At 39.4% G+C, this 21029-nt stretch overlaps 2 protein-coding genes across 2 annotated transcripts; one reads left to right on the top strand and one right to left on the bottom strand.

Moving 5' to 3' along the window:
- Positions 1 to 1102: 1102 nt before the first annotated feature.
- Positions 1103 to 18329, top strand: abcf1 (ATP-binding cassette, sub-family F (GCN20), member 1). Its single transcript, XM_003459810.3, has 25 exons — positions 1103 to 1369; positions 3823 to 3869; positions 3956 to 4033; positions 4381 to 4498; positions 4581 to 4612; positions 4708 to 4797; positions 5803 to 5874; positions 6640 to 6720; positions 6800 to 6895; positions 8351 to 8473; positions 9084 to 9184; positions 11405 to 11490; positions 11584 to 11723; positions 12323 to 12471; positions 12547 to 12630; positions 13267 to 13391; positions 13516 to 13628; positions 13948 to 14122; positions 15194 to 15268; positions 15697 to 15767; positions 15852 to 15884; positions 16353 to 16521; positions 16613 to 16677; positions 16768 to 16840; positions 17938 to 18329. The coding sequence occupies exons 1-25, from the start codon at positions 1309 to 1311 to the stop codon at positions 18102 to 18104; spliced, it is 2424 nt and encodes an 807-aa protein (XP_003459858.1). The 5' UTR covers positions 1103 to 1308; the 3' UTR covers positions 18105 to 18329.
- On the bottom strand, positions 18325 to 21017 carry mrps18b (mitochondrial ribosomal protein S18B). Its single transcript, XM_003459809.3, has 7 exons — positions 20788 to 21017; positions 20127 to 20295; positions 19928 to 20025; positions 19769 to 19837; positions 19152 to 19218; positions 19007 to 19066; positions 18325 to 18643 (listed from the first exon to the last, which is right to left on the bottom strand). Exons 1-7 carry the CDS (start codon positions 20866 to 20868, stop codon positions 18447 to 18449), a joined length of 741 nt encoding a protein of 246 aa, XP_003459857.1. The 5' UTR covers positions 20869 to 21017; the 3' UTR covers positions 18325 to 18446.
- Between the last annotated feature and the right edge of the window lie 12 nt (positions 21018 to 21029).

A 21029-nucleotide genomic window follows, 5' to 3' on the forward strand; every position in this document is an offset into this window, starting at 1 on the left:
ATCCAGGACCTGTAAAGGTCCAGGGTTAGGAAGCAGGCAGAAAACATGTCCGCAGATCCCTCACATCCCAGATAAAAACTGTTTAAAGTGCAGCCTTCAGGGAGGCTCCAGAAAGTGCTATTTACTAAAACCAGACACCACAAACAGCTTCTTTCCCCTGGCTGTCACACTGATGAACATTGTGACTTAACCCACTGTTATATCATTCAGGTCATATGCACATATGCACTACTCACTCAAGACTTTCTGTAACTTTTCTTTCTGAACACAATTCAACATGAAATGTAGTCAGAACATAGACTGTCAGCTGCATTTCATGTTACTTTAAATAAATTTAGTTCAGTGTTTAGTCATAAAGTCATTTCAGCCTCATCTTCACTCAAATATCATATATACTCATATTATCTCCAAGGCTCAACTGTGACACACATTTTTCGGTCAGGGTGACAGATGATTTATGGTTGATAAATGTGTGACATACAGTAGGCTGTAAATGTAAAAGGAAGCTGACAGTCTGACAGCATCACTGTCCAGATGGAGTCAAGATGGAGACTATAGATTTTATTCTGAGTTGATAAATAAATGTAAACGCTGTCTCAATTGTATATTCATGACTGAATGGCTGTAAAAACGTTCTAGTTAATTACACAAAATAGCAAACTAACGTAAATCTGAATTCAATTTTTGTAAAACTGTAAACTTGTACAAATTAATTCGCTCCTCTATGAATGAGGAAATGAATCGGTGTGTCAGTCAGCTGGTTCGGGGGCAGCAGGAGGGGAAAGGTCAGTGAGAAATTCAGAGTTTGTTGAAGAAAACCTGTTAGCGAGCAGATTAGAGTCCCATCTAACATTTAACATGATCATCTACAGTTTATATGGTAATTGACTCAGTGTTAAAGTTAATTCTCTTTCTGGAACAGGAAACCCTAATTTCAATTCATTTCATTACTTAAACCCGGGTATATCATATTTGTATTCTTTATTCTTCATATGTGCTTTTCTGCAAATAAAATAGCCTAATCTAAATGTATAAGTGAAACTAGTCAAATAAACAAACACGGTTGTATTTAAAGAAATATTCTGGAAGTGGCCTTCCAGCACAATGGTGGCGATAAAGTGTGGTGGTAACTGAGTAATTTGGCGAAGAAGAATTTTAACGTTGTTGGTGAGCCAACATCTTCACGTCATCAGGTCGCTGTGTCACATGTGTGTGAGGCTGTGAAAGCTTACTGGCTTAAAAAAGAAGAGAAACAAACGAAAAATTTTGTCAGCAGTAATTTCAGAAAATTGTAGCTAAAATAACAAAATGCCCAAAAAAGTGAAAGAAGAAGCAGAGTGGGTGGACGATGAAGCAGCCCCGGCATCTGGTGAGAGACGCGTGAGAGGCTAGCCAATAGGCTAAGTAGCATTACAGCTAAGTTAACGATAAGTAGCACAGATAAAGGGTCAGAAACACTACCGAAAACCTACAGTCTCCATTTAAAACTGCACGCTGGCAACAGTCACTGTCTCATAAATAACCGCAACTGTCATGAATCTTGATTATTGTCTATTCTGTTGAAGCCCAACTTTTACCCAGTCGCTGTTTAGCTTAAATATGGTCACGCAGAGGCACAGCACCGGTCGATTCTAAGCACATTTTGGTGATTGTAGAGTACAGGCTTTGGAAACAACCTGATGCCAGACTGCTGTGGATCAGCTTAAAGCAAACAACATGCCAATAGTAAAAGTTGATATTACTATTCTACCTTACCTGAACGACAGGTATGTCGCTATCCTTACCAAGTGGTCTGACATAGACTGTACTAGCTAACAAAAAAAAGAGAGAATATATGAATTAGTCTTTTCAAAGTTTACTTTTGTGACCACTAACTAATATGTAATTACATTTAAAATTGCATTGTCCTGGTCACAAAAGCAACCTTTAAAAGAATGACATAATTTGTCAACATGTGAGGCATAAATAATCAGGATATACATATCAAGAAAATTGATGTTGCATAGCATCTAAGTATTTGGATCCATAGAATGAGGGAAAAAAGGGCAAGTCTTCCCCAACCCTCTTTTGAGTGTTGATGCAGACTTTAGTGTGAAATCACAGCTTATTTTGATTATTGTAATTAATCTTTGTAGAGTCTATGTAACCCATGTAAGTGGTCAGTGTCTTACCAGCATTCAGTCTGTTTTATCCTTCTAGCTTTTGCGTAGTGTTTTATGTGTTAAAGACCATGTTGTGTCCAACTGTTTTGTATACATTGCCTGCCACAATAAAGAGTTGTGGTCCTTTTTTTTTTAAGCGAAGATATTTGTCCCTTAGGTTTTTACATTTCCTTGTATTAAGGCTCTGATTGTTATTGTCTCATTGATTCATTTTAAACCTGCAGAGAAAATGTACCTGGAAATGCACAGGAGGAATCGACAGTAGTGAACAGGCCAATCACAATAGCTGTGGGCTGTGTCAGCACAGATTTAGTTAAATTGCTAGAGAGGTGCACATTGGCTAATGTTGCAGCATTTTAGAGGGTTTGCAATTACGACATACCTACGATCTAGATTTAACATAGATGCTTAAGGCCTTCAGTATGGTAAACTGCCTGAAAGGCATTGCGTTTGGATTTGATACTACATAAATACAACTGATTTGACAGCATATAGTAAATCCTGTGGTCTAACCCTTCCTGAAGGTCTTTATATAAATAGAGATGGCATGTTCATTGTACATGCCTAGCGTTTCTTCCCACAGTCATTTATGTTAAGGACATTGGTTGTTCTGTATTGGTTTCTAGGTGTGCGTGTAAGATAACTGCAGATGTAGCTGCAAAGTTTTAAGTGATAAGATTGGTATAGCAATGCCATTCTGTTTCCCAGGAGATTTGGCTGCGTAATCTCCAGCCTTCTGTTGAGAAACTATTGTTAAAACAGACGACAATCTCATCATCATTCATCTACAGATCCAATTGCTCTGAAAGGAGTGAAGAATCGACTATAAAAAAAGTACATTTCTGAGCACAGATGCTGATCATTTAAATAATGATTCTTCAATCGCTAGCACTGTGACTCTGAAGTGCTGTACTGTATGTTTGTAAGTTTTCTCCCCAACAAACACAGCAATGTCGATGAAGCGGTTTGCACCGTCAAAGGCGCCTGCGGGTGCCTTTGGTTTCATTCTATAATACTAGACTTAAGGTTTGAACTTTGAGAGTGTTTAAACAAGAGAGAAAAGTGTGAAAATGTTCATGCCTGTCTGAGAAAAGTGTATAAAGTGTGTAGTGAGGGGTTTTCCAGCCTTAAAACATCTATAATAATTTAAAAAAATAAAGCTCGCTACTTCTTGGATTTCACCGTGGTTATTTTTAGAACGTAACTACCGCGATAAACGGGGGACCACTGTAGATTGAGACAGGTGTTTTGCAGAGTTATATCTGGGTAAATCGAATTGACAGCTCAAGTGAATTTGGAGTATTTAGCTAGAGGAGGGCTGAGTTTTAGAAACTCTTCTACTGTATAAACTTGAAATTACCCTGCTGTAAAACCAGTGCTGCGTAAATAAATCTACATGCTATGTTTGGTTGCAAGTATTAATCAAAAACAGAGTTACGGCCACCTGTGGGCGACTAACTGTCCCTGCAAACATTTGCACTCAGTGACACATGGAACAGTATTATACCATGCTTAAGACTGCCTCACACTGTTGGTAAATTCCCTCATCCATTCTACTAGGCTATGACAGTTACTATTCTAGCTTTATACATAGAATTTCTTACATCACTGATGCCCAGTTGTGTTTCTGTAAAATTTCAAATTGGTTTTCTTTCAACAGAAAAAACTGTGAAAAAGGGGAAGAAAGATAAAAAGGGTAAAAAGTCTGTGAGTACATGTTTAATATAATACTTAGGACCTGTTGCATTATTGTTTTTTAGACAATATGTCTCATTGGATGTGTTTTTCTCCAGTTTTTTGAGGAACTTGCCACAGATGGCAAAGCTGAAAAGGTGGATGTGGTGCCTGTGAAAGACATGCATGGAAAACAGGTAATCATCAAAATGACATGTAGGTGTTCAACTGAAAAAGTGACAAGAACAGCATTCACTTTCTGTATCTTAACACAGGCAAAAAGACAGAAGCAGCTTTGGAAAGAATTGGAAATTGTATTGTGTAGGGTGTTTTTTTTGTTTGCCCCCCTTCCCCTCCACCCTTTTTCACATTGAATTCCAGCTCATTCAAAAGCATGTGATGGAGCAATCCATCTTTCTGCCTATAGGTCAAACAGCCCCTGCTGAAAAACCAATGGTCTCACTAAGCTCAAACCGGTCTTGAATTCTAAATAAAGCACCAAAAGTAGTGTCTTTAAGATTTTGACATTTGAATTTTTTTCAAGCCTCAGAAAAAAAAGAAAGATCGTCGGAAAGGAAAAGGTGACGATGCAGATGATGAAAATGTCATGTTGACACTGTCAAAACTCTCAGTGGAAGCAAGTGATGAGGAACATGATTCAGGTATATTTCTAAAACAATATCATTGTTTTTCCTCATAAAGTGTATGGTAATGTTTCAATGTACTTATCGTTTGATTCCACAGTCACTGTCTCCAGTAAAGGAAGTAAGAAAAAGGTTTGTCAGCACTCTACTCACGAACACTCTGCTTGACCTCTACCATCATCAATATTCACACGCAGACACTGTAAAGCATCACTGGTCTCTTTCAGGGTGGGAACATCTTTGCTGCTCTTAGCCAAGGACAGAGTGATGAGGATGAGGACAGTGATTTGGATGAAGATGAAAAACCTGCAAAAAAGGTGCAGTACTCCATTTCATGTGGGTTAAGAGTGTTAAGAGTTAGTACTCTTGTCAGTATGTCTGTGAGCATAATGCGGTAGCTTTATGTAAGTGCAGGCATTTAATTTTATAAATATATATATTACCAATGCAGACAACAGACAGCAGTTGCCTCAAGGGGCTTTATAATATAAGAGAAGAACGTTGCAGTATTAACAATCAGACGATCCCCTGTGAACAAGCACAGGAAGAACTCCTTTCTAGCAAGAAACCAAACAAAAGAAGCCCTCTGCTGCAACTGGTTGGGTGGTGCAGGAAGGAGAAGAGAAAGAAGGAGAGCATAGAAACACAAGGATAAAACTCAAACTGTGGACACAAGTTAATGACAATGCAATAGAGACATAAGCCATCTGTTGATATATCCAGCAGTCTGCTACAGTCTGCATTAAAAGATAAAAGCATTAAAATCACAACATAAGCTGGGTTCTTCCTAGTTCAGATAGACTGTTTATGTCCATGAATTGATTCTCATTTCATGTTATTGTTTATCAAACGTGAAAACATGTTTGTTGTCTTCTTTTGGGGCTGGCTCAGTGAATTTTGGTCGGAGCGTGACGAACTTTGCAGTTTTGGAATCTGTGTGATCTCGGCCTTTAGAAAATGTGTTGTTTACTTGGTTAAAGTCGCGTGAACTCATGGGTTGGTAGTTTGTTAGTTTGTTTTTATGGTCATTTTGCCGTAACTGTTCTGTTCTGTTGTTTGTTGTTTTTGCTGTGTTTGGTGGTTGTAGATGTGCTTTTGTGCTTTTAGCTGAGATTCGGAGGTTTCTGTCGATGCCACACATGACCTGTCTTCACGGATGGTGAAACTGGATCTCCATCCCTTTGCCCCCCTTTGTTTTCTTTTTGAAAAATGCATGTTTGCATCGGTCTACTGCTGGACATTTAATATGTCTTGTCTGTAATATTGGTCTGCAGACATTTCACACTTTACTAAACAGCAGTTTCTGATTATTTTACTGTCAGTCAGGGTCTGATGAGGAGGATGTTGAAGAGAAACCTACAAAGAAGACCAAGAAGGCTGAAGTTAAGTCCAAGGTGAGTCCTGCTCACATCCATACCTCTGTCAATGTGTGTCTTGCTGAGCAAATAATGTCTATATGGCAAACTTTATGTTTGTGCCGAGGGTTACAGTGGCATTAATCACAGTTTTATTTGAATCTGTAGCATCTCTGTCTGTTCATCTCTCTTCTGTTTGCTTCTTAGCTTTGGCCTTAGTTTATTAAATGTCAGTGGACTACATTTTTATATTGCATTTTATTAGCCTTAACTGCTCGGTATAAAATTTATTTGCAGTAGTTGTCATTTCAGCCATCACAGTTCAAAGACTTGAAATGAGAAATTTTAAAAGTATGAACCCCCCACAATATAAGTGAGAAACCTTTAAGGTGATTGCCTGCCTAAGCACGTAGTGAGAAAGAAGAATTCCCTTATTAAAAGGAAGAGACATGTAAACAGAACTTGTCGAGAAACTTTTCATCTTTTCAGACTGTTGTAATATCTCCCTTTGTATAATCTGTGAGTATCTGTACTGATACATTATTAAAACAGAGTTTAAGAACCAACACAATCATATACAAATGTCTTCTTGGCAGCAGCCGTGAGACATTACAAAAATTAAAAGGTGCAACACCTAGAACCAAACAAGTACCAGTCAGTTACTATTTTAAAATCTTAGAGTCACTGTAACATGAAGAAGTTGGACAACAGCACAAGAGGAATGACATCTGTTGAATAATGATGGAGATGTTGGAGTTGGTTTGCTTTTTTTCCTAATGATGGGTTTTCAATCTGTTCACGTAGAAAGAGAAAACTGCTCAGAGACCACGTAGCATGGATGAAGATATGGAAGAGGAGGGTAGTAACAGAGGTGACACCACAATGGTAAGTCTTTCTCCAAGGGTGTTGTCTTCTCTTCTCTTCTTTGCTTAGTGGATAAACCTTTTCTGACTATTATCCTCAGAGTGCAGAGGATGTCATCGCAGAGCAGGCCAAGAAGCCAGAGGATGACCTATATGCTAATCTCACCAAAAAGGAGAAGAAGAAGAAGAAAAAACAGGTAATTACTCTCTATGCTGTTGTGTCAGAATTGTTAAGAGAACTGCCAAACCTATATAATTAATTGAATTCATGTATTTCAATTGCTTCCATGGTCACGGGTGTGTAAAATCAAGCATTGCTGCTTCTACAAACATTTGTGAAGAATGGTTCGCTCTCAGGAGCTCAGTGAATTCCAGCAGGGTGACATGATAGGATACCATCTGTGCAACAAGTCCAGTTGTGAAATTTCCTGCATACTAAATATTCCACAGTCAATCTGAGTGGTATTATAACAAATTGGAAGTGATCGGAAATGACAGCAACTCGGCCGCATAAAATGACAGAGCGGGGTCAGCAGATGCTGAAGGATATAGTGCGTAAACGTCACCAACTTTCTGCAGAGTCGATCACTGCAGACCTCCAAACTTTGCTCAGAGATCAGCTCAAGAACAGGAAGCTTCATGGAATCAGTTTTCATGGCCACCACTTGGTGATGTAAGGCTTGTATATGCAGCATATACAAGCCTTACATCACCAAGTGAGTGGAATGGAGCAGTGGAGACATGTCCTCTGGACTGATGAATCAAGCTTCTTCATCTGGCAATCTGATGGATGAGTAAGAGGTTACCAGGAGAACGGTACTTGTCTGACTGCATAGAGCCAAGTGTAAAGTTTGGTGGAGAAGGGGTTATGTTGTGGGGTTATTTTTCAGGAGTTACTTCCAGTAAAAGGAACTCTCCATGTTTCAGTATACCGACATTTTAGACAAATTTATACTCTCAGCTCTGTTAGGTTTGGGGACGGCCCCTTCCTTTTCCAACATGAGAGCGCACCAGTGCACAGGGCAAGGTCCATAAAGACACGGATGAGTTTGGTGTGGAAGAACTAGACTGTCATTCACAGAGTTCTGACCTAGAATAGAATAGAATTCAACTTTATTGTCATTGCACATGTCACAAGTACAAGGCAACAAAATGCACCTGGAAGAGCACCTTTAGGATGAATTAGAATGGAGACTGTGAACAAAGCCTTCAGCACTGTCTGACCTCATAAATGTTCTTCTGGAAGAATGGTCAAAAATTCCCATAAACATTCCTAGACCTTGTGCAAAGCTTTCCCAGAAGAGCTGAAGTTGTTAAAGCTGTAAAGGCTAGTCTAACATCATATTAAACCCAATGGATGAAGAATGGAATGTGACTAAGTTCAAATGCATGTGAAGGCCTATATAGTGCAACTGCCTTTCAGAGTTAGAAGACTTCATCATCATTGTTTATGCTCAGTCAGTCTGAAATGAAATTATAAGAGCAACACTTGCAGAATCGTACACATTTTTGTAGGCACCATAGGATGCTATGGCATCACTGTGGGGTCACGGGTATAATCTCTGTGGATCTGATGTAATTAGCATATTTTGTGCCTTGCTGTTGTTCTCATTTGTGTGTTTGTGCATCCGTGTGTCCGCCTGTCCTTTCAGATGGAGTATGAGCGTCAGGTGGCCAGTGTCCGTGCTCAGAATGCACTGGAAGGAGATTTCTCCATTTCCCAGGCTGAGATGTCTTCCAGACAGGCCATGCTGGAGAACGCCTCGGATATCAAGGTTATTATAGTTTTCCTGATACTTGCAGTGTTCTACGACTACTGTCTGAAATTCTGTTCTGTAAAGTTCTTTGAAAAACTAAGTACACCCCATGATTTATTAGCTTGTCTAAGCACCTTTCCTGAAAGCCCCTCCAAACAAGCCATTTGTCTTTTTCCTCATTGTGCTATCATGAACTTTAATATTTCACATGCTAACTCAGGCCTGTAAATTCCGCTGGGTTCTTTTACATTTCTCGAAGCATTGCACGATCTGAACTTGGGGTGAATCTGCAAGAAAGATTGTGTTAACACACACCAGACCAACAAACAAAACTTCAGAACTGAACCTGTTTGTACAGGTGGTCCTTTTAATTCCGGTCAAAGTGGATTATCTTTACTTAGGATGTACTTAGTTTTTCCCAGTTCTGCAATTAGCCTCCTTGAAAACTTTCATTTCATATGCCTGTGTACTGAAAAGGGTAAAAATTAACTAGGTATAGGAATTGCTCATTTATTTTTGTTTTCTTCATTTTGCTTTTTTAAATTTCTGAATGACAGATTGTTTTCAGACTGTTCCTAAAGGATTCTTTCTGATCTCTGTCAGTGACAGTCTGCTTTGTGTATTTTAGCTGGAGAGGTTCAGCATATCTGCTCATGGCAAGGAGCTCTTCGTCAATGCTGACCTTCTGATTGTGGCAGGAAGAAGATATGGTTTAGTTGGACCAAATGGGTAAATATCTTTTTGTCATTAGTACTTTAGCAGTGTACAGCACAGACACTTTTCAGTACCAGTTTCAAACTTGCTCTGTCATTTCATAACTAACTTTTGGGAATTTGGCTATATTAATGTACAGTATTTGGATGGAAGAGAAGAAAAGCAAATGGATGAAATTATATGAAGCCACTCAAATTGCACTATTGCACAGAATATCTTATTTTATTTAGCTATCTTATTTTTTTCAGATCACTTTGAATCTTTTCATTTTCAGAATTTTTTTCACATAGCTCTGCCTTGTGGGTGTGTTTTCAACCATGATAGTAACATTAGCTACTTTAGCTGCACAGTTTACAAACAGTAGGGATTTTTCTATTGTTGTGGTGGGGACAATGTCTATTAATCTTTCAGATGCGAAGACTCTCTCACTCTTACGGTCAACAAGAAACGTGGTTGTCTTGGCTGTATGATATTTTCACAATCACAATGAGAATACTGTGGTTACAGTCGCTCCAAGACAATAAGAACAGTAACAGACTGAACTCAATTAAATAATACAATATATCACAAAGTTAAAAAATATATGAAATAGCTCTGATATAAATATCCAGAATATAACAGAGATTAAATATACATGATTGACATTTTCCTCTTTTAGTGTTTGCAGAAGCAGCTCTAACGAACAAAAACCATTTGGCACACTGCTCATTTGGAATTTAAAATTGGTTGAGTGACTAATATCTGGTTTTGACATCTTAATAGGCTGCCTCTCTGAATGTCTTGTTTAGAGGGACATTTTCTGGATAATTAAAAAGCATTGTTTTAATCCCACTTTGTCTTGACATATGGCATCGAAATGAAGATTAAAAAATATTTCCTGAAAACCCTTTTTTATATATAACATTTAATTTTACGATTTCACGATGCACCCACAGTGGGCAATACATTTAATCACCGTAGATTACTTTTAAAAAATGCTATATTGAAGTTTGGTTGAGGATGTGGTGTAAAGTGCAGAGCAGCTACCGTCACAATGGTCACTTTGCTCGCTGCCGCAACCTCGTCTCACAGTCACTTATATTTATAACCGCCGTTAAGCCGCTGCAGTATTCTCCTGAACGATAGGTGTCGCCACTCAGACAATATCACCACATAAGCGCTGATGTAGAAAGAAAGAAGTGAAAACTATAAGCCAAGACTTTGAATGGGTTTGTTCCACAAACACTCAAGTTTTTAAACTGTTCCAACGTCTTCCTCTGTATACCTGCATGTCTCTGGGCTTCTATATTGGAATACCATTAAAATGGAGGGGCACAAAACTAAGAGGGGCACAATCGGCCAAAGTGCCACACAGTGTCGACACATGAGGGGCCATTGGTTGAGCACTTCACAAATTATATAGCTCCAACCACTAAGTACCTGCAAGTTTTACCCCAAGTGCAGCACCCCGAGGCTGTACGCTAAGCAGAAGAAAGGAGTCTGGGGACTGGTGAGCATCAGGACCACAGTCCAGGATGAGACAACAAACATCCATGAATACATCAGTAAGATGGCCCCAACCGACCGCGTGCTAAGTGAATACCTCAAGCAGCAGAAACCCAAGAAGGAGGAGGAACCATCATGGAAGGACAGGCCCCTGCACGGTATGTACCACCAGCAGATAGCGGAGGTGGCTGCCATCCAGAAATCCTACCAGTGGCTGGACAAGGCTGGACTGAAAGACAGCACAGATGGACTAATCATGGCAGCACAGGAAGAAGCTCTGAGCACAAGATCCATAGAGGCTGGGGTCTATCACACCAGGCAAGACCCCAGCTGCAGGCTGCGTAAAGATGCCCCTGAGACAATCCAGCACATAACAGCAGGGTGCAAGATGCTAGCAGGCAGGGCATACATGGAACGCCATAACCAAGTGGCCGGCATAGTATACAGGAACATCTGTGCCGAATACGGCCTAGAAGTTCCGAAGTCAAAACACCCCCAGGGTGGTGAAGAATGACCGAGCTAAGATCCTGTGGGACTTTCAGATACAGACGGACAAAATGGTGATGGATAGCCAACCGGACATAGTGGTGGTAGACAAGCGGAAGAAGACAGCCATAGTGATAGATGTAGTGATACCGAATGACAGCAACAGGGACCGCCTGCAGAGGCGAGAGGGGAATTTTTTAAATATATATGTGTGCTTCAATGTTTTTTGTTTTTTTTTTACTTGGTGTTCATTTTCTCTTTCAGAAAAGGAAAGACCACTCTACTGAAGCATATAGCTAATAGAGCTCTCAGTATTCCTCCTAACATTGATGTACTGCTGTGTGAACAGGGTAGGTGATAAGTCCCTCTTGTGCTCTGTCGTTTTTCTGCCGTGTGCCCTTTGTTATAACCCACTGACTCTGTGGAATGCTTTTGTTTGTTAGAGGTGGTAGCCGATGACACGCCAGCAGTTCAGGCGGTGCTAAAGGCGGACACCCGCCGCCTGAAGCTTCTCGAAGAGGAGAAACAGCTCCAAGCTCGTCTGGAAAAGGGAGAGGATAGTGTAGCCGAGAGGCTGGATAAGGTTGGTGTCCATGTGTACTACCAGACCTGATACAGTATACATCTTATTAACATAGTCCTGTTACCATATTTTACAAACTAACAAAGGCTGCTTAATTTATGGTGGCCATAAGTTAACCTTCAACTTTAAATGCATTAACAGTAAGTTAATACAGCACTGTCAGCAGAGACACCCTTGGGCATGCCAATGTATTTCAGTTCTTTCATTGCTGAGCCAAAGGCTAGGTAGAGATGTAACATTTGACATTTATTTGTTTAAAATTATTTGAGATTGTGATATCAAATTCTTTAATATATCAGTTAAATAAATGAAGTCAAAATGGGGAAAACAGCCACTGTAAAATTAAAAGAGATCCCCTTTGTAGCAACTGTGATATACAAAAAATACTGTCAGGTTAGAAATGAACTAACCAGCTTAAACAGAATTACTGGGAAAACCAACCAACAGTAAAATAATTCTTCACAATGTTCTGGCAGACGGTGCTTCCCTTAATTGTCGACAGCCTTCCCATTTAATAAGGGACACATATTAAGAGTCCTTTGGTGGCACACAGGTCAGTAAGGATCACCAATCTGATTATCTGACTTTTCTCTCCACAGGTCTATGAAGAGTTGAGGGCAATAGGTGCTGCAGCAGCTGAGGCCAAGGCGAGAAGGATATTGGCTGGTCTGTCATTCACTCCTGAGATGCAGAACAGACCCACCAAGAGGTTTTCTGGAGGCTGGAGAATGAGAGTTTCCCTGGCCAGGTACGCTGTAGCAAACATCCTCACTGGAACTGGTGTTGCATAAACCTGTCTCAAACTTAACTTCTGTGCCCACAGAGCCCTGTTCATGGAACCCACTTTACTGATGTTGGATGAACCCACCAACCACTTGGACCTGAATGCCGTTATCTGGCTTAACAAGTACGAGTCATCTTTCTAACTAATAACAGATAATTTAAATGTAACAATTTTAAATTTGTGTATCCTCTTATTAGAGCACATGAAACATGTTAGCATACTTCTCACTGTGAAAGAGACTCAAGTCTCTAATTATGGTGTAGTTCCATTCAGTTTCCAACTTGTATCGTTGGAACCAGTGGTGTTGGAAAGAACTTCCTGTTCTTCTGTCCTTCCCTCGTTGTTCCCTTTTTCTTACTCCGATTTCAGCGAATTAATTGACATTTAACCATTATTATTATTATTATTATTATTGTTGTTATTATTATTATTGTTATTATTATTATTGTTGTTATTATTATCGTTATTATTATTATTGTTGTTATTATTATCATTATTATTATTATTATTATTATTATTGCATAATTTTGGACAAGTAGGTCTTATCTTAATTATTTCTTAACTCATTTAAATTTGGTTCATGTGAAAAATGAATTAAACAACATTGCCATGTTTGTTGTTAATTTATTTAAATTGCTGTACAGAAAAAACACATTTTTCTTTCCTACAGTCTACAGCTTCCATCAGCTATGAAAGTAGCTTCAGTATTAGTAATGTGACTCATTTGTTATTATTGACTATTCTCTTTCCCACCTGCAGCTACCTTCAAGGCTGGAAGAAGACTCTCCTCATAGTTTCCCATGACCAGAGTTTTCTTGACGATGTGTGTACAGATATCGTCCACTTAGACAACCAGAAACTTTACTATTACAGAGGGAACTATTGTAAGTGACAATGTATCATCACTAGTCACTAATTACTTGCAGAGAGAGAAGTTTGTGCGAAACTATGTGATTTAGTTAAAGACATTAGAACAGCTTCACCTCAGTTCTTCTTCATATTTTTAAGTGACCTTCAAGAAGATGTACGTGCAGAAGCAGAAAGAACTGCAGAAACAGTACGAGAAACAGGAGAAGAAACTCAAAGAGCTGAAGGCTGGTGGCAAGTCTACCAAACAGGCTGTGAGTATGGCTTTCTCTTCACTCAAACAAATTGAGCACCAAATAAATTAGTTACAAAAGTACAGTCTTTTCAACTAGGGAAAGAAGAATTTAAAATTTAAACAAAATCCAACCGTTTAGGCTGTGTCAGGGGAACCAAGTTGTGGTGTTTTTAATTGGTACTATGATCAGCTGATCATTCTGTCGCAGTTAATGCTGCTATAATATGCCTGCAAGGTCTAGACTCAGCAAAATACTAATCAATTTCCAGGTGACACTTTTATCCATCTATTGTAAGGCTAATTTCCCTGCTGACATCACTTATGTTGTTCCATTTCAGGAGAAACAGACTAAGGAGGCCCTGACCAGAAAGCAGCTAAAAGGCAAGAAGAAGGGAGGTCAGGAGGAGGAGAGCCAGGAGGCCACAGAGCTGCTGAAAAGACCCAAAGAGTACACCGTAAAGTTCACCTTCCCCAACCCACCTCCTCTGTCACCGCCCATACTGGGACTGCATAGTAAGAACATGCGCATATGCTCCAGGCATTCAGTCTATTCACTCTGATTCCCAGCTATACAGGAAATGTTTCAGGACAAGCGACATGTGAAACAGAGCTTACTGTGGTCTGGGCACCCATAAACCAAATCTTTGTAAACAAATTAGTAAGAGATGGGCAGGAAGTTAATGTAGAAATCTTCCTCACTGTTCCACTGCCATCTTGCCATAGTGTGTGTGTGTGTGTTTTTTTTTCCTGTGGTTACAGTTCCACTGTGTAAACTAACTTTGAAAAAAACATGGAAAACGTATTGTTCAATCCTATTGTTTGGCCTGGTATGGGTTGGTGTTGGTTCCTTTGAGTCTCTGTTACATTTGAAAAACTGGAATTTCTAACCTCATCATTAAGTGTTTTTATGCAGAAAAGAATTAAACAAGGTTTCTTCTTTAGCTCATCCATCCATATCATGAGGTATTGGTCTGTCCACAGTTTTCTGGTCCATCTGTGTATCCCAGGCAACAGTTGCTACTGCTCCCACCGTATTGGACATTCTTTAGTGAAACCACACAATGATCGCCTAATAAGTCTTTACCCAAACTGTGTAAACACTTCATTCGTATATATATCTATCCATGTTTTTATGGCCATGGTTACTGCTGACCATGTAGTCAGTACCTAAACTTCTGCAAGTGCTTCTTTCATTTTTTTCATTAAAAAAATTGAGCTAAGCCAAAATAATACACTTGAATGAAATGAAAAAGGATAAATAAAAAAAATGTTTTGTCTTTTATTTTTAGCATTTTCAAGGTTAGTTCATCTACTTACTTCACCAGTATAGTGAGTAGATGAAAGCACTCATGTCTTTATTTGTTACTCTTTCCTCTGACAGGTTACCTACTGTGATTTTGGTTCCATCCATGGGTCCTGTTAACATAAATGTTAACATAAAGCAGTTAACTAGTGTACTCTATGTGTGTTCAGTAAATACTTTAAATGATGCTATCTTTAGGACTGAAAAGCAATAATATAGAAGATTTCCTGTAGCTTGTTTTAATTTCATCTTGTTGATGAAAACATTTGTGCCACCTGCAGGTGTAGACTTTGGCTACGAGGGTCAGAAGCTGCTGTTCAAAAATGTGGACTTTGGTATCGACATGGAATCGAGGAGTAAGTATTCCGCTTCATAAGAACACTTTCAGTAAGTAATCGGGTATTTTGGTAAACTTGAGAGTTTTAGCCTGTCGTCTACACATAAATGGCATTTAAGATAACTGAAAATAAAGCTTGAAAAAACCCCAAAACTTTCAGATCAAAGACATTCAGATTTTGACTCGCGTCTTTCTGTTTTATCCAGATTGTATACCATGTTATTGCTTGTAGGCTTGTGATACACATTTCTATACAGTAAGGATTACATCACTACCTGTTACCTAGCATCTTCTAAACTAAATGTGGATGCACTAAAGGAGCTCACTGTGTTGTTGTGAATGAGATTGTGACATGAAAAGATACGTGGTTATACATGAGTTTGTTTTATGTTGTACAGTGTTCTGTCATGTATTAAGTTTTATTTCTCTCTTCTCTTCCTGCTGTAGTTTGTATAGTTGGACCCAATGGTGTTGGAAAGAGTACCCTGCTGTTACTGCTTACTGGCAAATTAAATCCTGTAAGGCTGGAGATGTAAAGCTGTAATATTCTAATTTACAAAAACTTACAATCTGCTGACTTAACTGGATGTTTCACTTTTCAGACTAAAGGTGAGATGAGGAAGAATCATCGGCTGGTGAGTAACTTCCTACTGATGCTTTAAGGGTTTTACTTTTTAACAGTTGCAACCATTTAGATATATAGTACCCCACTTTCAGCAGCTCAGATGTAACTGGACATTCTCTCCCGTACTTTGGCTTTTAGTCCTGTCTTACTCTGCTGTCTTCTTTCGCCTGATCTGCTCCCACTGTGTTTAAATTCAGTGGGAGCATATGTCTAAAACCCAGCTGTGGCTGCTGTAGCACATGTCAGGTTACAAAAATCTACAAAGAGGCTGGAAAGTTGAGAAAAAACTGTTCGGATAGATGAAACCATGGTTAACTTTGCCCAAAATGATGTGAAGAGAAGTCCTGCTGCTCTCAGTTTGTAGACCACAAAACTTTGCCTTCTGTTTTACTAGAAAATACTGAAGCTATAGCCCGTGTGAAAACCTGAAATACTGTTTTATTCAGCTAACATGTAGACTTTTTTTTTCTGTGTGCAGAAAGTGGGCTTCTTTAACCAGCAGTATGCAGATCAGCTTAACATGGAGGAAACGGCCACAGAGTACTTGATGAGGAACTTCAATCTTCCCTACCAGGATGGCAGGAAGTGCCTGGGACGTTTTGGCCTCGAGAGCCACGCCCACACCATTCAGATCTCCAAACTCTCTGGTATAAACATAAACGAGTGAACGAGAATGTTTATTGTACTGTCTTGTGAAGGAAATATTTTCTAATAGTGTCTGAATTTTGTCTTCGTCAGGTGGTCAGAAAGCCAGAGTAGTGTTTGCTGAACTAGCCTGTCGTCAGCCTGACGTACTGATCTTGGTAAGCATTGTTCAGTCTTTTGCGCTCCCTGTTGATCAATACTATCTACTATCTTGTTGATTAACCGCTTCTCGTCTTCTCATCTCACAGGACGAACCTACCAACAATTTGGACATTGAATCAATCGATGCTTTATCAGAAGCTATCAATGAATACAAAGGAGGTAAGACTGGTTGCTCGATTAGTTCAGTAAAAATGGCTATTCTTACCAGTTCTTCGTGGATTAACCTCAAGAATAAGTGCTCACATAATTCACACATTATTTCAAATGCTTGATGAAAAGTGCTAGATGAAAAGCAGGACTAAGGAAGGTGTATGTGGAACAATTAAGAAACTCTTTATTTATCCCATATTTGGGAAATATTTTTATTTTAAATTACTTCATCCCTCTGATTACTCCTCATACTCCTGACTTGGGCAGTACCTTTCGAAATGATATGGGTGTGTCTGCTACGAGGGGTTTATGAGTACAATAACGCAACGGTCCCCAACCTTTTTTGCGCCACAGACCAGTTTAATGTCAGACAATATATTCATGAACCGGCCTTTAAGGAGTCACGGATAAATACAACAAAATAAAATGATACGACCAAGACAAAAACTGTGGTATTTTGTAAATATAATAATAAACGTGAAATCACTGTGTAATTGTGTAACTTTATTAGCAGCGTCCTCCTGAAATGCACCAACAACATTGAGAGTAACATCCTCCTCTTTACCCCTAATGGTCTCTAGTCACTATGGTAACGCGTAAATATTTCTTTCAAAATAAGACACAACTACAACACGGGAAAAAACCCAGGGAAACAGAGTTAACGATAAAAACCATGAAAACCATAAATTTCACACCCGAACCTCAACTCTCGCAGCCTGGTACCAAACGACTCGTGACAAGGAGGTTGGGGACCGCTGCAATAAAGGCCTCCTAGCAGACATACCCATATCAATTTGAAGTTATCACATTCACAAAGTTATGCATCCACACGGTCACTGTGTGGACGTTCAGAATAATTATATACATGGAAAAGTAATTACAACTGTTTCTTAACCAGCACCAAAGTCGTAAATGGAAAAAGTAGGGACTTCTGCGACATCATGGAGTAGGCAGCTAGGGATACATGTAGACGTGTAGTGAGTTAAAATATATTTGTACTGCATTTCTGCCTCTTACTCAAAAGAATGAATGAGCTTGGGTTTTATCAATAAATCTTTAGACTCCAGTGTGTATCGGAGCATTAACATCTTGACCTTCTTGTCCAGCTGTGATTATTGTGAGTCACGATGCACGGCTCATCACAGAGACACAGTGCCAGCTCTGGGTGGTGGAGGACTGTACCATCAACCAGATTGACGGAGACTTTGATGACTATAAGCGGGAGGTGCTGGAAGCTTTGGGAGAGACCGTGGTCAGCAAGGTCAATCCATGATCAGAGCTGATGCCAGGGCACACACCTGCTGAGCACTCCAGTGTGGACGGGCTGGTAGAGCGTGTGTAAGCACACATAATAAGGATTTTCTGGCCCATGTGTTATCTTCCTGTGGACTGTAACATCTTTATGGGGTTGAAGTTGCACAGATACTGGATTATAAATATGTAGGTGATAAAATGTCTGGAATTATAATCTACTTAAATAAAACAGGAAGTGATTCAATTTTCATTGTGGTTTATTGTACAACTTTGTGCACTCCTGTAGAACAAACATCACAGGGGCTAAAAACAAAATAATTTTGCGAAAGGTCTCTTTATGACAGCATGATCAGTGCCTCGATCACTTTAAGTAAGCCTTATACTTCTTCTTGACTTTAGCCACTTCATTCTCATCAGGAAGTATTTCCCCATACCATTTATACCAGTTGTCACCCAAGGTTAAGGATGGGGGTGGTGGTGTGGAGCCCACAGCATCATGGGAATTGGAGTAGTCCTCCCCTGAAAATTCCACATATGGAATCTGAAAAGAAAGTAAGCCTAGAAGAGAAGAGTGTTATTTTAAAATTATGGATGTGTTCTCTCATCATTAGCTATAACTTACCACTCATGTCATTTCATTTTATTTCTAACAGCAAATAAAACTACATTTGAGGTCATAGTTCTTAACTTGCAGACTGAAACTATACTTTAAGACTGAGCCAATTACCTAGCATGTAGCTTAGTTGGAAATTAAAGATACAAATCCAGCTGGGTTGCACATAAGATGGTAGTTGTATGATTGCACTAAAAAATATTAGTGCACTTTAGTGCAAGAAGGTGTGCTTATTTTAAAAAGTGCTATAAATGCAAACAGGAGCTGGCGGAGATGAGTGGCAACTAAGGCGATCACGATTTACCTACCGTGATCTTGTGCTGTGTTAATAGCCTCATTTAGCTGCTTCTGCTGTTTCATACACACACCTGAAGGTGGCAGAACCATCAGAACATGAATGGAACATCCTGCTGCATTAATACACTTCCTAACTTTGGTGGTGTTATGACTTACCAGTTCGAGTGGAATCCAACACCATTCCAGTGTGGGGACTAATGAATTGCTGCAACAACTTCACATTCTGCAAGAGAACAACAGATGATGCACTGTTACACATGAAGAGCTGGAGAGGACCATAGCAGGGTAACAACGCAGCCACAGGACCAGTATCTACTCGTTTGTATGAGGACCACTGTCCTACAAAATGACCTCCAGCAGGCTGCTAATGTGCATGGTTAAGACCAAACTGTCATAAAGACACTCCATGATCATGGCATTCATTACTGAGAGAAGAAGCTGACAAAATATTCTCATTCTGCTTCATTCTTTTCGTTACTGTCAAAAAAAACTAAGGTACTGATCTGCAGACAAATCAGACATGCAATTTATTTTTGCCAACCACGTCCATGAAATCTGTTGGGTTAAAACGCAGTGTTTTGGCACCAAAGGTAGAGTGATGCTGTATAATAAAACTACTGATATTGGCCTGTCGCTGAGATAAAAACTGTTCACATCATAATGACAATATTATTATTTTTTTAAAAAGCCCCAAAAGCCCCGGCTCAATACAGAAAACTTCAATATTCTCCAAGTCATTAGTCTGTGTGTTTGAGACCAAAAGAGTAACCCACCTGATGGTGAATGATTATGTTTGGATCACGGCAAATTGGGCACGGGTTTCCACATATCTTGTCACCTCTCTAGAGATACAAGTGCCCTGGTTATTTTATATGACAAACTTAACATGAGTGATCTGTGGTTAAAAAAAGACAAAAAACCAGAAATATTACAATGCAAGTCTTGCGAGTCTTCTGAGGGGGGATGCCTCCTTTGTGGTTCCTCCTGTAGTCAGCCCACACTGGACTGCTTCCATACCTTTCAATATACTCTGTCAGGGTAAGGAAAAGCAATTAGATCACAAATTTGGACTGAAGGCAACACGTCTGTTGAAGTACCTATACGGACAACACTTATTTTCCCTTAAATTACCTTCACTCTCCAGGTAATCCCAAGGCCTGTCCTTGTAGCGGGCTAAAGCCTCAGTAGCCTGAGCAACAGCCTCGTCCTGAAGCGATGCTGCTTTGCAGTAAGAGTGTCTGGGATGGATAAATGGAGACAAAGAAAGACATGTCCTTGCAGGTAGCCTCTGTAGACGGGACTGAAAGCACAAGAAAATTACCTCATCACACCACTAAAACATCCTCTTCATAAATGTAGCCTAAATCCATTCAAGAATTTTGAAAAACTTTTTAGATTCTACTTCTAAAGAACTTGTATATCAACCCCAGTTTAATCAAATGAAGTGTCACTAAGCTGTAATTTTTTTTTTTTTTTTTTTTTTTTAAATACCCCCCTCTTGGCAGGAGCAGCGTGATATAGATCTGTACTGGAGCATACACCAACTAAAGACCAGCTAAAACACTATCGTGATAAAAAACATGAACTTAAATATTTCACTGTTAGTGTTTATTATGCCTCACTTAAAAACAAACATCTCATATCCCTAGAACCAATGGACCAAACCTCTGTCGAAAGACCACAGCACTAACAAAAGCGGTACTGCACAACAAGGCAGCATCCAGCATATTTCCCCCACTTAATATTCGACCATATACGTCACATCGTTGAACATTTTAATGAAATGTAATACCTGATACTGACGAACAGAATGTGAAATTGAAGGCGACACACGACATATAAACGTCGCGATGTACTTCATGGAGGTAGCCATTTTCAGATCCTACCCGGGTTACAGGTGAAAGGTGAAAGGTTAAGTTGCTTTCTCAAGTATATAATCTAAATCTAAATCATTTCGGTAATAAATCAATCTTAGTTGATGCAAAACTCAACCCTGCCATTTTCATTTTAATTAGTTGAATAAGGACGAGTATT

This window comes from Oreochromis niloticus, linkage group LG22 (assembly GCF_001858045.2).
Source record: "Oreochromis niloticus isolate F11D_XX linkage group LG22, O_niloticus_UMD_NMBU, whole genome shotgun sequence".
Classification (NCBI taxonomy): domain Eukaryota; kingdom Metazoa; phylum Chordata; class Actinopteri; order Cichliformes; family Cichlidae; genus Oreochromis; species Oreochromis niloticus.

What these genes read in the sequence shown, in the direction of transcription:
- abcf1 (XM_003459810.3), top strand. Translation starts at nt 1,309, where the DNA reads ATGCCCAAAAAAGTGAAAGAAGAAGCAGAGTGGGTGGACGATGAAGCA. An exon ending in TGAAGCAGCCCCGGCATCTG is followed by an intron (nt 1,370 to 3,822) that starts GTGAGAGACGCG and finishes TTCTTTCAACAG; the next exon opens with AAAAAACTGTGAAAAAGGGG. An exon ending in AGCCTGACGTACTGATCTTG is followed by an intron (nt 16,678 to 16,767) that starts GTAAGCATTGTT and finishes CTCATCTCACAG; the next exon opens with GACGAACCTACCAACAATTT.
- mrps18b (XM_003459809.3), bottom strand. Translation starts at nt 20,868, where the DNA reads ATGGCTACCTCCATGAAGTACATCGCGACGTTTATATGTCGTGTGTCG. An exon ending in ATTCTGTTCGTCAGTATCAG is followed by an intron (nt 20,296 to 20,787) that starts GTATTACATTTC and finishes TTGTGCTTTCAG; the next exon opens with TCCCGTCTACAGAGGCTACC. An exon ending in TAACACAGCACAAGATCACG is followed by an intron (nt 18,644 to 19,006) that starts GTAGGTAAATCG and finishes CTTCTCTTCTAG; the next exon opens with GCTTACTTTCTTTTCAGATT.